Source organism: Symphalangus syndactylus, chromosome 21 (assembly GCF_028878055.3).
Source record: "Symphalangus syndactylus isolate Jambi chromosome 21, NHGRI_mSymSyn1-v2.1_pri, whole genome shotgun sequence".
In the NCBI taxonomy this organism is placed as follows: Eukaryota; Metazoa; Chordata; class Mammalia; order Primates; family Hylobatidae; genus Symphalangus; species Symphalangus syndactylus.
In genome coordinates this window covers 37869659-37889912 of record NC_072443.2, presented here as the reverse complement: position 1 = coordinate 37889912, position 20254 = coordinate 37869659, and the positions used below count along the sequence as shown (strand labels likewise).

At 38.8% G+C, this 20254-nt stretch overlaps 1 protein-coding gene across 9 annotated transcripts in view; it reads left to right on the top strand.

Annotated features, from left to right (window-relative positions):
• Nucleotides 1-20254, top strand: part of CCDC191 (coiled-coil domain containing 191) — a 107519-nt gene that overhangs the window by 53839 nt on the left and 33426 nt on the right. For 6 of the 9 annotated variants that reach the window (XM_055259002.2, XM_055259000.2, XM_055259001.2 and 3 more), the window contains 4 exons: nucleotides 3078-3532; nucleotides 4295-4404; nucleotides 6505-6587; nucleotides 7345-7446. In XM_055259002.2, coding sequence (XP_055114977.1) covers nucleotides 3078-3532; nucleotides 4295-4404; nucleotides 6505-6587; nucleotides 7345-7446 — 750 coding nt within the window. Of the gene's footprint in view, nucleotides 1-3077; nucleotides 3533-4294; nucleotides 4405-6504; nucleotides 6588-7344; nucleotides 7447-17301; nucleotides 17512-17537; nucleotides 17592-19716; nucleotides 19951-20254 lie in introns of those variants that run through there. The other 3 variants (XM_063630082.1, XM_063630080.1, XM_063630081.1) reach the window with 3 other exon arrangements.

Below are 20254 nucleotides of genomic sequence, written 5' to 3'. Positions count from 1 at the left end.
CCAGAGCAACTTCCAGTCCTGCAAGTGCCAATCAGGGTAAGTGCCCCCATACAGATGTACCATTTTTTATCTTGTATACTGTTTTTACTGTACCTTTTCTATGTTTAGATATGCAAATACTTCCCATGTGTTACAGTTGCCTACAGTATTCCGTACAGTAACATCCTGCCCTGGTTTGTAGACTAGGGGCAATTGGCTATACCATATAGCCTAGATGTGCAGTAGACTATACCATCCTTGTTTGTATAAGTACACTGTACAGTGCTTACACAACAAAATCACCTATTTCTCAGAACAAATCCCCATTATTCAGCAATGCATGACTGTATATATATCTATATATGGATGTAGAAAGATACAGATATATAGTGACTTGTCTCTTCATGCCCTTTGTCCATTTTTCTATTTGATATCTTTCTCTTATTTATAAGAGTTCTTTATATTTTAAGACTATTGATGCTTTTATTATTATATATTGCAAACATTTTTTCCATTTTGTCATTTATCTTTTTGGTTTAGTTATGGTGTTTGGTACTATACACAGTTGTTAAGTTTTTATAAAGTCAATCCTGTCGGCTTCTTCTTTTATCACTGCTCTTGTCATGTTTAGAAAACCTTGTGGAGAAGATCTTCTACCCCCTCACCTCCACCCTCCACATAATGCTGTTAAGTACTTAATTCAGACATGTGAAATTAAATTGTGCACTGGAGGGTCCCCAGCCTTGCTTTTTACCCTAATTATTGCTAGCAAGTAGGCTGGTTTTAATTTAAGCTTATTCTCTCAGAAAGGGGGGATCAGGAAGATGCTTGTTGGGACTTATGTATAACATTTTGGTCCCTTCCCCTGGGCAATGTATTTACCTTTATGGCAGATAATTTTGTCTCCATTGAGACCCAAGACAGACTTCTATCTTAAGAAACAGCTGTATGGAACCTTTTACCTTACAAAGTGCCACTGTTCTTAAATGAAAAAAAAAAGTCAGCAGAAAGTATTTTTTACCTGTGCAAAACAGAAAAATTACTATATATATATATACACACACACATATATATACATATATATACACATATATGTGTGTATATATATATATGTGTGTGTGTATATATATATATATTTAGACTCAAGGTAACAAAAGCCTCCAAATCTCTGAAATCAAGAACAAAAGACTTTATCAAAAAAGGATAGTATTGTTAAAAATGGAGCAAATGATAATAGAGGGCTACAATAGACCCTGTAGAGACTAAGTAAACTAATCTTTTTCCAGAGTGTACAGCAAAACATGAACAAGTGAAAATATAAAATCTTTAGTTAGATGCTCATTAATTATACAGTCATAGAAACTCATGTACTAAGAACACACAAACTGTACCTTGAATTTTTCCAAAATTATCAGTTAGCTAATAGGTGATTTTCTCTAATTAAGTCAGACCATTCACTCCTGCTCTATTAAGTACAATCTGTACCACTAAGCGTTTCCTTCATGTTCTTTATTTTCAAGTTAAAAAGTTACCATGATCCAAAAGAAATCCTGTCGCTTTACTCAGGGCTTTGACACAGTCTTGCTAGGTTAATAAGGTGTCATTACTACCAAGTTTAAAAGAACCTAAAACATATACCCTGCTTGATGCTAAATTGCTTAAGCAGGTGTTCTCATGAATAAGTGTTCACTGACATTACTGAAATAAAAGGTTACTTTTAAAAGTGTTTAACATGTCAGAGTTTCCATATATCACATCTTTCATTTCAGTTGAGTCTATGGAAAGCATTTCTATAATCGTGAAAAATATTTTTCACGCCCTAAGGATGGCGTCCTGTTAGAACAAGAAGCTTCTAATATTTAGATAGCTCATAGCATTTTTCTCTTTAAGCCACTGCAGATGGCAGAATCAAAAACTTAGACCTTAGAACATGGAATCAAACCATTCTAGAAGAGACATTTTAATAAGACATTATTTTGGCCAAGATAGCTGTTTCTGAATAAAAATTCTTGTTTCCTTCCCCTCTGTATAGAACTTGTAATTGATTATGGTACCTCAGTCTATTAAATGGGATTTATGTAATAAAGCTTTGAAAACTAGTGATATGCTAATACAAAATATTATTAGGTAACATTATTCTTATGTAATGCAGATATTTGCCCAATGATCGTGACCTTCCAAATATTTCCCACCCATAGATAGTTCAGGAATAGCTGGAGACGGTTAGCTAGGCTTTAATGGGACCTTGATGCTGAAATAAATAAATATCCTATACTATGGGATATGATTAATTTACTAGTGTCAGGAGAGGCATTGAAAGAACAGAGATATATTATTCATTTGTAAAGATATTCTTTGGCTTTCAAACATTCTTGAGAAAGAATATATCCTTTGCCACAATATCTTCAAATTTCCACTAAAATTCAGAGTCAATTTATGCATATTAAATTCCTGTTTTTTATATATATATATAACTGGAGTAACCTTGCCTAATTCACAAATGAACTGTCCAAATTAGAAATTTATAAGACAACATTTTTGCTATTGCGAATGTCCTGGCCCGTGGCAATGGTTCATACAGCTGTAGCCACTCTCCCAGTTTTCTTTTCTTTGAGCCAGAGTCTCGCTGTGTTGCCCAGGCTGGAGTGCAGTAGCACGATCTCGGCCCACTGCAACCTCCGCTTCCCGGGTTCAAGTGATTCTCCTGCTTCAGCCTCCCGAGTAGCTGGGATTACAGGTGCGTACCACCATGCCCGGCCAACTTTTGTACCTTTAGTAGAGACAGGGTTTCACCATGTTGGCCAGGCTGGTCTCAATCTCCTGACCTCAAGTGATCTGCCCACCTCGGCCTCCCAACGTGCTGGGATTACAGGCGTGAGCCACCACAGCCGGCCACTCTCCCAGTTTTCATGGTGAGCAGCAATGCATGTTTTAAGAGTGGTGGCTTCTGAGGTAGCCAGGCCAGGAGCACAGACCACCTTTACCTGCAATACATGGCAGTTGTGCCATTAAACAAAACAATACTGACCTCATGAATGTTGGATTTCATCAGCACAGTCCTTTAAATAGTTGAGCTATAACATGTTTCTCTCTCTCAGGAGACTGCTGTGCCCCCTTTGTGGGAAAAGCCTCCCTTGGGAAGCAGTGGTTGTATGCTCAGTCCTCCCCTAGGAAGAACAACAACAGGCAACTTGCAGGGTTCCCTTCAGAATGTCTCTTTGAGTGCACCTGGCAATAAGCAGCACAAGACCCTGGGTGCTGAACCCTCTCAACAGCCTGGCAGCAATGAGACACTCGGAACTACCAGCCAGAAAGCAGAACCACTTTGCTTGGGTCATTTCCACAGCCGCCATGTCTTCCAGCAACAGCTGATTGAGAAGCAAAAGAAGAAACTTCAGGAACAGCAGAAAACAATTATCGAGCTGAAGAAAAACCAGCGGCTGGCAGAGGCTCAGTGGGCAGCAGAGCGTGCCTCAGCAGTCACAGACGCACAGAGCCACCTGCTGTCAAAGCCCAGAGAAGAGGAACCAAGAACTTGCCAGATGCTTGTGAAGTATATCTGTTCTATCAGAACTCTCTGGACTCATTTTAAGGGGTTTTTCACTTTGGGATCCTGAGCTTCTTTGCCCTGCTTCTGAGCTCCATGATCTTTCCTTTTCCTTGATTTTGCGCTCTCAAAGCAAAGAAGCCTATGTTATGACTAGCATATGACAGGCATAGATAGTCAAGGATGCCTGTAAGGATCCAGTTATACAGTTAGCATTTGGGTCATGGCTGCCTTTGAGGATCTCTGTTACTATGCCAGTTAAAGAGAAAAATGCTATCTTGCTCTATTTCTGGGTTTCTAGCTATGTTAAGTGCTGAGAAGCCAAGTCAGACAACATCAGGTCCACATGGAACAGCCCCTGGGCTGGCTTATTTCCTAGCTTAAATTTGTAGTTGTTAGGGATAAAACAAAACATCTTTGAGCCTCAAATAAAAGCCCAAGTTTCTCAAAAGCCATGTAAGATGGTTTCATATGTGCTTGAGACATACTCATTGTATGTGGTAAATGGTAGGATAAGATGTGGTGACACCTATGGATTTGAAGCATTAGGATGGGAGTTAGAGTACCTGACTCACTGTGTAGACTCATGCCGATCACACAACCTTTCCATACCTCATTACACACATTTATGGAGTGGATATAATATGTAGTTATCTCAGAGAGTAGGGATTCATTAAGGTCTGTAAAAGGCTTTGAGCATCTCAGGTCAAAGGACTTTGAAGGAAACTGGTTAGTAGTCTAAATTCTTTTCCTTTATTTTTTCCCTAGTTCACCTGTTGCTTCCCCTGGGACTGAAGGCAGAAGTGACTCCCGAAATTCTGTTTCTGGACTCAAAAGGAAACCAAAGCAATTGATGACACCGCATCCCATACTAAAAGGCAGGGCTGTCTCGGTGGTGGCCTTGGTGGTTGTTACCTTCTCTCCTAGAGTAGAATGTGTACACTGGTACTGAATTCTGGCAACTCTTGAGGTTTTGAGACTTGGCAGAACCTGACATCAAAAATCTCAGAACGGTAGACATGTGAGGAGTGGAGTACACCAGAGAGCCCCACTACTTTTTTCCTGCCCCTTTTGCCAACCTTTTTGGCATTCTCAGCCAACACACACACAAAAAAACATAGCTGAAAGGTGTATCATTTTTCTGTAATTTGAGATTTGGATTGTGAAAAAAAAAGGGATAATTACACAAATGAGAAAACTCTGAGTAACTGCCAAGGACAAACACTGATAAAGGTCACCTGTCATCGTACTTTGTTAATGTTCAAATTTGATCAGTTTACAGTAATCCAAGATAAGTTATATCATTTTATAATGTTATAACTTGATAGGATTTTAGTAATAAAACCTACAAACCAGATATCTTAATTTGCTAACATTTTTGATGTACCTAGAGACACTTATTTATTTATTTGGTACAGGCAGGGTCTTCCTGTGTTGTCCAGGCTGGTCTCAAACTCCTGGCCTCAAGCAGTCCTCCCACCTCAACCTCCCTAAGTGTTGGGATTATAGGCATGAACCACTGCATCTGGCCAGAAACCCTTATTTAAACTAAACTATACGAATAGAAGCATTCTTCAGAACCCACCTAGTGAATCTGCTAATTGTTTTTACTATATGCTTAGTCCTTCACTGTACATATGTTTGCATGTGGTGGTCGGCACTTTGACAATTATATTGTGGTTTGTAAATTTGATTTTTTACCTGTGACAAGATTGCTGGTTTAACAAGTAATTACAAATGAAAGATGCTGTGCCTGTAGTCAATTCCTATTAATGAAGAAATTGGCAGTCTTTGCATTAACTATCTGCCAGGACAGCAATTTATGCTGTCTTTGCCTATCATTAAGCTTGGTCAGGAAATGCCCGGTTAAGTGTGATTATTTTTTTAAAATTATTGTTTGGTCAAGCAGTTACCTATTTCAGAAGCCCAGTCTACTTTCAAGTAGTCTTTTAATGATTAGATCTAGAAAAGATGGGCAAAGGGCATATTACCAGAGACTCTGCTTCTTAGGGGTCCCTTACTTTAATCCCCTAATCTATTTCTGCCTTCTTAGAGACAATTTCACTCTCGCCATCTGTGGCACTGCCATTCTTTTTCAGCACAGCAGACACTTAATATCTGTAAGAAATAGCCTGGTGAGTTTTTTGTTTATTAATTCTTAAAACTTGGACTTAAATTCTTTCCTCTAAAATATGGCACAAGGAACTGAAAGTAACTATTGGCTGACTTAGGTAAGCAGAACTTGATACTCCTCCCATCCATGCCCCCCTTCCTATGAAAGCCCCAACTGATTATAGAGTCATATTATCAGGCCATCTTGCACATTTGTTTCTTTTGGATCGATATTTATTAGACTGTCAAGAACAGGAGTCTGACACTCAAATTCGTTCAGATGCCAGTTCTCCAAATGCCTGGTACAATTCCATTTCCTGCCCATCTGTATATCCAGGCCTTAAAACTAGATTCAAATATATTCATCGTGACCCCAAACTTTAGTTTGTTTGTTGTTGTTCTTATATATACAGATATATATACAGTGACTTAAGAAAAATTAACAGATTCAATAGGATTTGAGGAACAATTCTACTCTCAAAGTACTTGTTAGATATAATTAAAGTTTTCTGCATTCATCAAACATATAATCAAATTAGAATTCTGGTTTCTGAGTTTCATATACTAAAAGTCTATCATCAAGGCACATTATAAATCAGTAAACAATTATTTTAATAAAAATGTAAACAAAATAATTAATTTATAAATTGTTCCTCATTGCTGAGGATGGGATAGTAGGTCTTTAACCTGTAGCATATATAAGTTCTATTTATCTCTATATATTTTCTGAGATTGTGAACATTCAACTTACAAGAAAACCCTAATAATAACACTAAATTTTACTATGAAATGGAGATATTTCTCTTGCAGTGTTCCTCATATTTTTTCAATATAAAAGATATTAGAACTCTGTTACTATTTTCTAGCTATGGAAGAGAGAGCAATTCAACGAGCTGAACGTAGGCGGATCTTGGCAGAGAAGAAGAAAAAACAACAAGAAGAAAAATTGGTAATAGATTCAAAATGCAAACTGAGTCAAAAAAAGGATTTGTCTAGGTCTTTCTTAAAAAATGAAACCTTGCTTTTTCAGAACTCTTGAGACAATAGAGTTACATCAACTTTGGAAATGGTTTTTTGGCCTACTGGCCTGAATTCTGTGACAGTTTTAGGAAAATAAGGGGGACAGAAACATCAACATCATTAACACAGCAGGAAGAAAATGTTATAAAAGTTGATGAGAGCCAGCACATTAGAAGATTTACACATAACCAAGATTAGTGTATTATAGGTAGATGTCTGACCTACTGAATTTGCAAAGGGGGATAGTTCTTATTTTCCAAAGTTTTGACCTAGACTATCTGAAGTAAATTTTGTAACTACCAAGAAAAAATAAACATTTCCAACAATTGGGGGTTTTCTGGTGAAATGAAAGAAAACCTTTTTCCCCCTAAACTGTTTCTAACTTGGAGTTAGTTTTTCACAGATGACAGTAAGAACTAAAAAGTAATCATTTTTTAATGAAAAATTGGTGATCTTATTTATGATCAGTCTTACCTTCTCAAGTAGAAAAAGATTCTTCTGTAGAAACTTTTAAGTTACATAACTGATGACAGGTTGATTGACTTTTCTACTTTTATCACAAAGTGCAGACTTCTTCTAGAGATAGGACAGGCACTTTGGTAGACACTTGACTATCCTAAACATAAAAGATCACATTTCTGTTCAAATTGAGGGTTCTGATTTTTCTGCGTTCTAATCTCAATCAGGCCCAGTTAAAGGCCCAAGAGGAGGAACGTCAGAAAAGGGAGGCAGAAGAAAAGGAGGCACAGCTTGAAAGAAAACGAGAAGAGAAGAGACTGAAGAAAATGGTTAGTATTGTCTATTTGGTCAGTCCCTGTATCTTGAGGCTTGCTGTGTGTGATACTGTGGCCCTGTGCACCTTCTTTAACCCAGAACTTCTATCTGGAATACTCTTCTCTCACCCTCACTTCTTTTCTCTATCTTATTTTGTGAAAAGCTACTCATTCTTCAGATCTCAGCTAAAACAGAACTTTGTCCAGATTAGCCTTTCCTGCCCTGCCCACCCTCCTCTCCACTCAGAATTAGGTTGGGTACCCCTTTGTGGACTCTCATCAAGTATCTTCCCTTCAGAACATTATTGACACTTATCATTGTGCATTTGTTTTATGGCTGTTTTATTCATTTCTACATCCCCAACTAAACTGTAATCTCTGTAAGAGTTAAGGGAACAGTCTGGTGTTGTTCACTATTGTATTGGCACCCAGCAGATTTGTGTTTAATGAGTGAATAAATGAATGAACAAATGGAAGAAGAAGTGATAATACACACAGAAGAAATAAGAGAAAAAGCTCTTACTCTAAGGTTATTAAATTCTGCTTGGGAAGATAAGGCCTAAAAATACAAACCTGTCAGAGACACTGTTGTAGAGTATTTGCCATCATGCGCTACATAGACCAAAAGAGATCAGGGGGCCAGATGTGGTGGCTCACACCTGTAATCCCAGCACTTTTGGGAGGCTGAGGTGGGAGGATTGCTTGAGCCCAGGAGTTTGAGACTAGCCTGGGCAAGATGGTAAGACCCTGTCTCAACCAAAAAAATTTTAATCCTCTGGGCGCAGTGACACCTGCCTATAATCACCAGCTACTTGGGAGGCTAAGGCAGGAGTAATCCTTGAGCCCAGGAGTTCGAGGCAGCAGTGAGCTGTCATTGTGCCACTGAACTCCAACCTGGGCAGCAAAGTAAGACCATCTCTAAGAAAAAAAGAGAGAGAGAGAGATCAAGAAAGTCATATAAGGTATGTTTCATGAAGAATTTGGAGAAATTAGAGGCATTTTCATGAAAAGGAAATTTGAATAGAGAATTGTATTAGTCAGGATTCTCCAGAAAAAGAGAACCAGCAGGACATATAGACAGAGGGAGACTTATTTTGAGAAACTGGCTCACACAATTATGGAAGCTGAGAAGTCTCATGATCTGCCATCTGCCATCTGGAGACCCAAGAAACCCAGTGGTGTAATTCCAGTTCAAGTCTGAAGGCTCAGAATCAGGGGAGTTGATGGCATAAATCTCAGTCAAAGAGCAAGAGAATACCAATATCCCAGCTCCAGATGGGAGGCAGGAAGCAAAATGGGGCAAATTCTTCCTTCCTCCTCCTTTTTGAAAGTTCTATTCAGGCTCTCAGCAGATTGGATAATGCCCACCAACATTAGTGAGGGCAATCTACTTTACTAAGGCCACCAACTCAAATGCTAATCTTATCGAGAGACATCCTTAAGGACACATCCAAAAATAATGTTTAATCTAGCACCCCTTGGTATAGTCAAGTTGACACATAAAATTAGCCATCACAAGTCCACCCCTTGTCAACACGGCACCCATGCATATCTCCTTAAACCATAGTTAATCTGCAAATAAAGACAATAGCATGATCATAATTCCACCTAACATGATACAACTATCCAGCATACAACTAAAAACATACTAAACCATTCCTTAGAAGAGGAAGTAAAGTCCTTGTGTGATATTTACTCTTCTCCATGATATCCCATAACTTAAATACTTAAATAACTTAAATAGCATAAATGATATAATATTAGCAACTTAAATACTATGATAGAAAGTTACATTATAAAAGAATAAGAGGAAAGAAAATGCACAAATGTATTCATAGCAAAATGAGAAAATACTCATGACACTTACAGTTTTTGTTTCTACAACTGGTTACATGGTCATAACTGGTATTTATAAATACCTTCTTCCACTACCCCTCCATATTCCCCTTGCCTTCAGCAAGCACCTCAGCTGCTTGTGATTCCCTACCCAACAGGTGACCCAAACCTTCATTCCTAAAGTCACAGCAACATTCATAGTCCTGCCTGGATTAGGTTGTAGTTTTTCATTTACTCTAATTACAGGACAATGTTAATACTAAGAGACACCCTAACAAATCTCCTGTATTCCAAATGTATTCTTCCTTACCTTCATGTAGAGTAGTAGTTCAGTTTCCCCTTGGCAGGAAGGATCAGTCACCCCAAGCTAGCCCCATAACTCCCTTCTTTGCCTGTTGATTCAGTGACACAAGGAGCCCAAAGTGGCCAGGTAGCAGTCAACTTGCAGTTAAGTGGAATCATTATGTCTCTTGGTAAAAGCATTCTTCCCTCTGGAACTAAGACCTCTAGGCTAGTAAAGCATAAAGTCGTGGGAACAGTAAGCCAGAATTTTGCTAGTGGTATTACTAGGGGTAATAGTGTACCATTCTCATTTGCATCCCTTGATTCCTGGGCCCTTGAATCCTGGCTATCAGCAAAACCATGCCATGTATTGGATACTGATTAAGAGCATGTACGGACTTCTGAAGAACCTTCCCCAGCCATGCAAGGTATTGCCACCTAGCTGGTGCTATAACTAAGTCTTCAAAGGGCTATTCCATTGTTCGATCAATCCACCTGGTTCTGGATGGTAGGGAACATAGTAAGGCCAGTGAATTCCATGAGCATGGGCCCATTGCTATACTTCTTTGCTGTGAAATGAGTTCTTTGGTCAGAAGCAATGGTGTGTGGAATACTATGACAGTAGATAAAGTGCATCTGTAAGTCCACAGATGGTAGTTTTAGTAGAATCATTGCATGCAGGGAAAGCAAATCCATATCTAGATAGAGTGTCTGTTCCAGTAAAAACAAACTATTATCCCTTCCTTAATGGAAGCAGCTCACTGTAATTAACCTGCCACCGGGTAGCTTCCTGACCACCCTGGGGAATGGTGCCACATCAGGGACTCATTGTTAGTCTCTGCTGCTGGCAGATTGGGTACTCGGCAGTGCCTTTAGCCAGGTCAGCTGGTGAGTGGAAGTCCATGTTCCTGAGCCCATGGAAGTCCATGTTCCTGAGCCCATGCATAACCTCTATTTCTGCCACCATGGCCATTTTGTTTATGAGCCCATTGGGCTATCTCAGGGGGTCAGGATCATCAGTATCACAGTCTTCCACCTCCACAGTTTGTTCCACTGAAAGGTCTTCAAGGGCAATAACACCGGTGGAGCTGTCATCTCCTATGATAGCGATGCTTTCTTCTTGAATACCTCTTGAAGGACCTGCCTGAGGCTGTTTTATAGTTAACTTTTTTTTTTTTTTTTTTTTTTTTTGAGGCAGAGTTTCACTCTTGTTGCCCAGGCTGGTGTGCAGTGGTGCGATCTCAGCTCACTGCAACCTCCGCCTCCCGAGTTCAAGTGATTCTTCTTCCTCAGCCTCCCGAGTAGCTGGGATTACAGTCATGCACCACCACGCCTGGCTAATTTTTGTATTTTTAGTAGAGACGGGGTTTCTCTATGTGGGTCAGGCTGGTCTCGAACTCCTGACGTCAGGTGATCCGCCTGCCTCGGCCTCTCAAAGTGCTGGGATTATAGGCATGAGCTACCACACCCAGCCAACTTTTTTTTTAATAAGGAGTACAATCTAAAATAATGATAAAAAGTATAGTGTCGTTCTCAAGTATTATGTACTTCACATAATTGTATATGCTATACTTTTTTTTTTTTTTTTTTTTTTGAGACGAAGTCTTTCTCTGTCCCCCAGGCTGGAGTGCAGTGGCGCGATCTCGGCCCATTGCAAGCTCCGCCTCCTGGGTTCACGCCATTCTCCTGCCTCAGCCTCCCGAGTAGCTGGGACTACAGGCACCCGCCAACACGCCTGGCTAATTTTTTGTATTTTTAGTAGAGATGGGGTTTCACCGTGTTAGCCAGGATGGTCTCGATCTCCTGACCTCGTGATCCGCCCGCCTCGGCCTCCCAAAGTGCTGGGATTACAGGCTTGAGCCACCGCGCCCGGCCACTTTTATATGACTGGCAGCACAGTAAGTTTGTTTATACTAGCTTTACCACAACTGCTTGAGTAGTGTGTGGCACTATGAATTAGAACAGCCATAGTATCACTGGGCAATAGGAATTTTTCAGCTCCATTATAACCTTATAGGGCCACCTTGATACATTCAGTTTTTCATTGACCCAAATATCATTATGTAGCATATGACTGTATGTTTATTTTATACTTTGGGTTATTAAAAACACTATGTTATTTATTTTGTTGCTCAAATTGTTTCAGCTTTGGCCACTGGGAGCTCTTCAAGGTTGGCTCCTATTGTCCCTTTGACATGCCCCCGTTATTTTGTGTTTTTTGGGCACTTTACTTTCTGATGGTATTCATCTTTTATTTTTTCATTGCCCTGCCCTCATGAATAAGCCATTTCTCTGAGGGTTCTTAGTTATAAATGGTATTTGGAAAGCAAGATCTAAGTACTGAGGGTCTAATTGCTACTGGGGTGTCACTAATTCTAGGACCTTGGCAGTTGGAGGTAGGTAATATATGTATGCTATGCTATGTATACATACCTATCTGTAATCATTCTGTATCTATCCATCTCTGTGTGTATATGTACATATATGTATGTGTAACTCTACCTAAATATGAGTTCATAATGATGTTTCTGGCTCTAATCCAGCACTAGAGGGTTTATCCTATGCTTCCCTTCTTGCTTATTTGTAAATGCCCTCTGACAGCATGAAACCTGGCTCCCACAATTCATCTATTTACTTATTTGTTCAACCCCAGGATAGATGTAAAGCAGTTTCAGAACTGATTACCCAAACCCCAACGAGAAAAAAATTACCAAATACAGTACAGTGTTTATGTACAGTTCCATTTATCTTTAACCTTATGGTTTCCAATTAAAATCCAGGATACATGTGCAGAACATGCAGGTTTGTTACATAGTTATACATGTGCCATGGTGGTTTGCTGCACCTATCAACCCCCTATCAACCCATCATCTAGGTTTTAAGCCCGGCATGCATTAGGTATTTGTCCTAATGCTCTCTCTCCCCTTGCTCCCCATCCCCCGACAGGCCCCAGTGTGTGTTGTTCCTCTCCCTGTGTCCATGTGTTCTCATTGTTCAACTCCCACTTATGAGTGAGAACATGCAGTTTTTGGTTTTCTGTTCCTGTATTAGTTTGCCGAGGATGATGGCTTCCAGCTTCATCCATGTCCCTGCAAAGGACATAATCTCATTCTTTCTTATGGCTGCATAGCATTCCATGGTGTATATGTACCACATTTTCTTTATCCAGTCTATCATTGACGGTTATTTGTTTTGGTTCCAAGTCTTTGCTATTGTAAATAGTGCTGCAATAAATATATATGTACATGAGTCTTTAGCTGGAGGCATCATCCTACCCGACTTCAAACTATACTACAAGGCTACAGTAACCAAAACAGCATGGTGCTAGTACTAAAACAGACATGTAGACCAATGGAACAGAACAGAGACCTCAGAAGTAACACCACACATCTACAACCATCTGATCTTTAACAAACCTGATAAAAACAAGCAATGGGGAAAGGATTCCCTATTTAATAAATGGTGCTTGGAAAACTGACTAGCCTATGCAGACAACTGAAACTGGACCCCTTCCTTACACCTTATACAAAAATTAACTCAAGATGGATTAAAGATTTAAATGTAAAACCCAAAACCATAAAAACCCTAGAAGAAAATTTAGGCAATACCATTCAGGATATAGGCATGGGCAAAGACACCAAAAGCAATTGCAACAAAAGCCAAAATTGACAAATGGGATCTAATTAAACTAAAGAGCTTCTGCACAGCAAAAGAAACTATCATAAAAGTGAACAGGAACCTACAGAAAGGGAGAAAATTTTTGCAATCTATCCATCTGACAAAGGTCTAATATCCGAAATCTATAAAGAACTTAAATGTACAAGAAAAAAACAAACAGTTGCATCAAAAAGTGGGCAAAGGATATGAACAGACACTTCTCAAAATAAGACATTTATGCAGCCAAAAAACATATGAAAAAAAAAGCTCATCATCACTGATCATTAGAGAAATGCAAATCAAAACCACAATGAGATTCCATCTCACGCTAGTCAGAATAGCGATTAGTAAAGTCAAGAAACAATAGATGCTGGTGAGACTGTGGAGAAATAGGAACACTTTTACACCGATGGTGGGAACATAAACTAGTTCAACCATTGTGGAAGACAGTGGTGGCGATTCCTCAAGGATCTAGAACCAGAAATACCATTTGACCCAGCAGTCCCATTACTAGGTATATACCCAAAGCAATACAAATCATTCTACTAAAATAAGTTTTAGGTTACTTAGGTCAGCTCCTATTTTTCCCTAGGTCAGCACCTATTTTCCCCAGCTCCTTGAGTACAGTTTTGTCATTTGTTTTTAATACAGTCAGATTCATTTGTCACAGGGTACATTCCATCCTGGAATCCCTGACATTCTGGTTGATTTTGTTGTTTTTCTACTTTAAAGTTCACTCTTGGTAATGTACAGTGCTATGGCTTTTAACAAATGCAGAGTATTATAAAAAGCAGTTCCTTCATGGTACAACTTCCTCTGTATACCCCTCATTTTTTAATTTTTATAGATTTAGGGGGTATAAATGCAGTTTTGTTACATGGATGTATTGTGGAGTGCTGAAGTCTGGGCTTTAGTGTACCCATCACTCAAATACTGAACATTGTACCCAGTGGGACATCCGCCAGCCCCTAACCCCTGGCAAACACGGATTTGTTTTCTATCCCTATGTGTTTTGCCTTTTCCAGAAGTCATATCAGTGGATTCATACAGTGTTGCTTTTTTCACTTGGTAAAATGCATGTATGATTCATCCATTTTGTTGCAGGAGTCAAAAGCTCGGTCCTTTTTATCATCAAATAGTATTCCAATAGAATTTCATCTGCATATGGAAGTTATCTATTCCTCTGTTGATATTGCTTCCAGTTTCTGGCAATTATGAATAAAGTTGCTAGAAACATTTACATACAGGTTTTTGTTTGGACTCGTAAGTTTTCAGTTCAGTCAGGTGTTCACACCTGTAATCCCAGCACTTTGGAAGGCTGAGATGGGAGGATTTCTTGAGCCCAAGTTGATACCAGCCTGGGCAACATAGTGAGACCTTGTCTCTACAAAATAAAAGAAATTAGCCAGGTGTGGTGGCATGCACCTGTAGTCCCAGCTACTTGGGAGGCTGAGGTGGGAGGATCCTTGAGCTCAGGAGTTCGAAGTTGCAGTGAGCTATTATTTTGCTACTGCACTCCAGCCTGATTGACAAAGCAAGACCTTGTTTCTAAAAAAAAAAAAAAAAAAAAATTTAATTTTTTAAGTTTTCAATTCACTTAGGTAAATACTTAGGAATGTGATTGCTAGGTAGTGTGGTAAGTCAATGTTTAAGTTTATAGGTAATTGCCAAATTCTATTCCAAAGAGGCTGCACCATTTTGTGTTCCTACCAACGATAAATGAAAGGTCTTTTTGTTGCACATCCTCATCAGCATTTGCATTATCAGTTTGGGGGGTTTAATATGTTCTAATAGGTGTGTAGTAATATATCATTGTGGTGTTTATTTGCATTTCCCTAACAACAAATAATGCTAAGAATCCTTTCATATCTTTACTTGATATCCATATATCTTCTATGATGAAGTATCTGTTCAGATCTTTTGTCCATTTTTTGTTTACTTATTGTTGGGTTTCAAAAGTTCTTCATACATTCTGGACCAAGTCCTTTGTTAGATATGTGATTTGCAAATATTTTCTTCCAGTCTAAGGCTTGTACTTTAATTCACTTAACAATGTCTTTCACAGAGGAAAGTGTTAAATTTTAATAAAGTCAACCTTACCACTTTTTTCTTTCATGGATTGTGCTGTTGGTGTTGTATCCAGAACTAATCACCAAACTCAAAGTCATTCAGATTTTCAGTTTTTCCTCCACAAAGTTTTACATTTTATATTTAGGTCTGTGGTCTATTTGGAGTTAATTTTTTTTTTCTTTTCTTTTTTTTTTCTGAGACAGGGTCTCACTGTCACCCAGGCTGGAGTGCAGTGGCACGATCTCGGCTCACTGCAACTTCCACCTCCCAGGTTCAAGCGATTCTCCCACCTCAGCCTCCCAAGTAGCTGAGACTACAGGCACACGCCACCATGCCCAGCTAATTTTTGTATTTTTAGTAGAGACGTAGCTTCACCAGGTTGTCCAGGCTGGTCTCAAACTCCTGACCTCAAGTGATCCATCCACCTCAGCCTCCCAAAGTGCAGTACTGGGATTATAGGCATGAGCCACCATGCCCAGCCCATTTGGAGTTAATTTTAATATAAGTTGTGAGGTATACTGTAATTTATTTTTTATATAGACTTTCAGTTGTTCCAGTATCATTTGTTGAGAAGACTATCTTTTCTCCATTAAATTATTTTTATACCTTTGCCAAAAATCAGTTGACCATATTGTGTGGATCTATTTCTGGGCTCTCTGTTCTTTTCTGTTGTTTCTTTATGTCTATTCCTTTGCAAGTAATACTGTCTTTGATTACTGTAGCTTTATAGGCATTGTGAATTCTGCTACTCTATTTTTCTTCTTCAGAATGTTTTGGCTATTCTAGTTCATTTGACTTTCCGTATGAATCATAGAGTCCAGGTGTCACTATGTTACCCAGGCTGGTCCCAAACTCCTGGGCTCAAGTGATCCTCCTGCCTCAGCCTCTCAAAGTGCTGGATTACAGGCATGAGCCACCACACCTGGGTCACAGGGGTGACCCAGCCTACTGAAATTTTTTTTTATCATGCAAGGATGTTGAGTTTTGTCAAATGCTTTTCTGCATCTGTTGAGATGATCATATTATTTTTATCCTTCATTATGTTAATATGGTATATCACATTTATTGATTTGTGCATATTGAACCATCCTTGCATCCTAGGGATAACTCTTACTTGATCATAGTGTACTGAAAGCTTTTTCCGCATCTTTGATATGATCATGTAGTTTTCTTAATTCCTCTACTAATACGGTAAACTACATTGATTGGTTTTCCAATGTAAAATTATCTTTGCCTTCCTGAGATGAACTCCACTTGGTCATGGTGTGTTATTTTTATATATTGTTATATTGTTAGATTTCATGTGCTGGTATTTTGTTAAGAATTTGGTTTTTGGGGGGTTTGTTTTTCTTTTTTTCTTTTTGATGGAGTCTCACTCTGTTGCCCAGGCTGGAGTGCAATGGCGTGATCTCAGCTCACTGTAACCTCCACCTCCCGGGTTCAAGGAGGTTGCTACTATTTTGTTCAGGATTTTTGCATTTATGTTCATCAGGTATATTGGCCTATAATTTTTTTTGTAGTATCCTTGTCTGCCTTTAGTATCAGGGGAATGCTGGCCTCATAAAATGAGTGTGGAAGTGTTCCTTTCTCTTCAGTTTTGTTGGAAGAGTTTGAAAAGAATTGGCATTAATTCTTTTTTTTATTATTATTATACTTTAAGTTTTAGGGTACATGTGCACAACGTGCAGGTTTGTTACAGATGTATACATGTGCCATGTTGGTGTGCTGCACCCATTAACTCGTCATTTAGCATTAGGTATATCTCCTAATGCTATCCCTCCCCCCTTCCCCCACCCCACAACAGTCCCCGTTTAAATGTTTGATACAATTCACCAATGAAGTCCTGGGTTTTTCTTTGTTAGATTTTTAAATTACTCATTCAATCTCCTTATTTGTTTGTTTATTGGTTATAGGGTCTGTGGCCTTTCTTCATTTGGTTGTTTATTGGTTATAGGGTCTGTGGCCTTTCTTCATTTGGTTGTTTATTGGTTAGTAAGGTCTGTGGCCTTTCTTCTCTGTTCCCAGCCTCCTCGAACCACTCAGCTATGCTGATTACCTCAGTAATCTGGGTAAGGTAAGAAAGAAGTGGGCCTCTTGGGCAGCATCCTACACAGCTGAGGGAGCTGAATGCTTACTCGCTCTCCTCTCACTTTCCTCCATGGGAGGAATCACAGGCTGTGGGGGTCTCTCTTGGCATTAAACTATGCTGCATTGGGGGAGGGGTGACCTAGATAAAGTGAAACTATTCTTACCTTCTTCAGTGTGTCCAGTGATGTGCTGGAACTTCACTGCTGGACTTCCGGACTTCCACAAAGGTACACTCATCCATGGGTACTTGTCAAAATCAGTGCTTCTGTGGGGATATGATGGTAGAAAGCTGCTATTCCACCATCTTGCTGATGTCTTTTCTCCATTTATTTATATCTTTGATTTCTTTCATCATTGTTTTATAGCTTTCCTCACATCTTATATTTTGTTAGATTTGTACCTAACTACTGCATTTTTGGGGAACTATTATAAATCATGTTTTTTTTAAACTTTCATATTCCATTTATTCATTGCTAATATGGGAACATAATTCATTTTAGTATGTTGATGTTGTATCCTGCAATCTTGCTAAACTCACTTTTTGGTTCCAGAAGTATTTTTATAAATTATTTGGAATATTCTAGGTAAACAGGTTGTCTACTAATAAATGCAATATTATTTCTTCCTTTCCAATCTGCATGCCTTTTACTTATTTATCTTGCCTTATTGCATTAGTTAGGACTTCCAATATGAGATGGAATGGGCATGGTGAGAGAAGACATCCTTGCCTTGTTTCAGATCTAGGGGGAAAGCATTCAGTATCTCACCATTAAGTATGATGTTTGCTGTAGGTTTTTCATGAATGCCTTTTATTACATGAAGGAAATTTTCATTTATTCCTAGATTGCTGAGAGTGTTTATTACAAATTTCACTGAAAGCTTTTTCTGCATCTTTGATATGATCATGCAGTTTTCTTAATTCCTCTACTAATACAGTAAACTACATTAATTGGTTTTCCAATGTAAAATTATCCTTGCCTTCCTGAGATGAACTCCAGTTGGTCATGTGTGTTATTTTTATATATTGTTAGATTTCATGTGCTGGTATTTTGTTAAGAATTTGGTTTTTGGGGGGTTTGTTTGTTTTTTTTTTTTTTTTTTTTTGATGGAGTCTCACTCTGTTGCCCAGGCTGGAGTGCAGTGGCGCGATCTCAGCTCACTGTAACCTCCACCTCCTGGGTTCAAGTGATTCTCCTGCCTTGGCCTCCTGAGTAGCTGGGATTAGAGGCATGCGCCACCACACCCAGCTAATTTTTGTATTTTTAGTAAAGACGGGGTTTCACCATGTTGGCCAGGCTGGCCTTGAACTTTTAACCTTGTGATCCGCCCACCTCAATCTCTCAAAGTGCTGGGATTACAGGCATGAGCCACCACATCTGGCCTTTTTTTTTTTTTTTGAGGTGCTTTCTCACTATGTTGTGCAGGCTAGTCTTGAACACTTGGGTTCAAATTATCTTGCCCCAGCCTCCTGAGTAGCTGGGATTCTAAGCATGCACCACTACACCCAGCCTGCATTTCCTTCTTTTTATATTATGTTTGTCTTGTTGTGGTATTAGGATAATGGTTAGCCTCATAAAATGGGGGAAGTATACCCTTTTTTATTTTTTGAAAGAGAGTATGTAAAGTTGGTGTTATTTCTCTCTAAAATGTTTGGTAGAATTCACTGGTGAAACCACTGGGCCTGGAGTTTTCTTTTTTTATTATTTTATATTAATTTTTTTATTTCTGTAGGTTTTGGGGGAACAGGTGGTATTTGGTTACATGAGTAAATTCTTTGGTGGGGATATGTGAGGTTTAGGTGCACCCATCACCTGAGCAATATACACGGAACCTAATTTATAGTCTTTTATCCCTTACCCGGAGTTTTCTTTTTTAAAATGATTTAAAATAACATATTCTATTTCTTTAATAGATATTGAGCTATTCAGTTCTTTTTTTCTTCTTGAGTAAAACTTGGTAGTTTGTATATTTCAGGAAATTTGAGCATTTAATCTAAGTTTTCAAGTCTTTTGGAATAGAGGTCATAGTATTCTCTTACGACCTTTTTAATATCTATGAGATCAGTATTGATGTCTGCTCTTTAAATTTTGATATTGATGATATATATCTTCTCTCTTTCCTAGTTTAACTGGATATCAGTTTTATCAATTTTATTTCTTTTCAAAAACTAACTTTTGGTTTCACTGGTTTTCTTTGTTGTTTTCCTCTTTTCAATTTCATTGATTTCTGCTTTAATTTTTATTTCTGTCCTCCTCCTTCCTTAAGATTTTGTTCTCTTCTTCTAGTTTCCTAAGATATAAACTTCAATTATTGATTTCAGATCTTTCTCTTTTTCTTTCTTTCTTTCTTTAGAGACGAGGCCTTGTTCTGTTGCCCAGGCAGGAATGCAGTGGTGTGATCATAGCTCACTATAACCTCAAACTCCTGGGCTCAAGCAATCCTCTCACCGCAGCCTCCTGAGTAGCTGAGACTACAGGCATGCACCACCATGTCCAACTAATTTTTTAAATTTTTTGTAGAGATGGGGGTCTCACTATGTTGTCCAGGCTGGTCTTAAGTTCCTGGTCTCAAGAGATCCTCCCGCCTTGGCCTCCCAAAGTAGTAAGATTACAGGCATGAGCCACCATGCCTGGCCTCTCCTTTTCTTTTTTTTTTTTTTTTTTTTTAAATTATTTTTATTTTTTTTTATTTTTTATTTTTTATTATACTTTAGGGTTTTAGGGTACATGTGCACAATGTGCAGGTTTGTTACATATGTATCCATGTGCCATGTTGATTTCCTGCACCCATTAACTCGTCATTTAGCATTAGGTGTATCTCCTAATGCTGTCCCTCCCCCCTCCCCCCACCCCACAACAGTCCCCGGAGCGTGATGTTCCCCTTCCTGTGT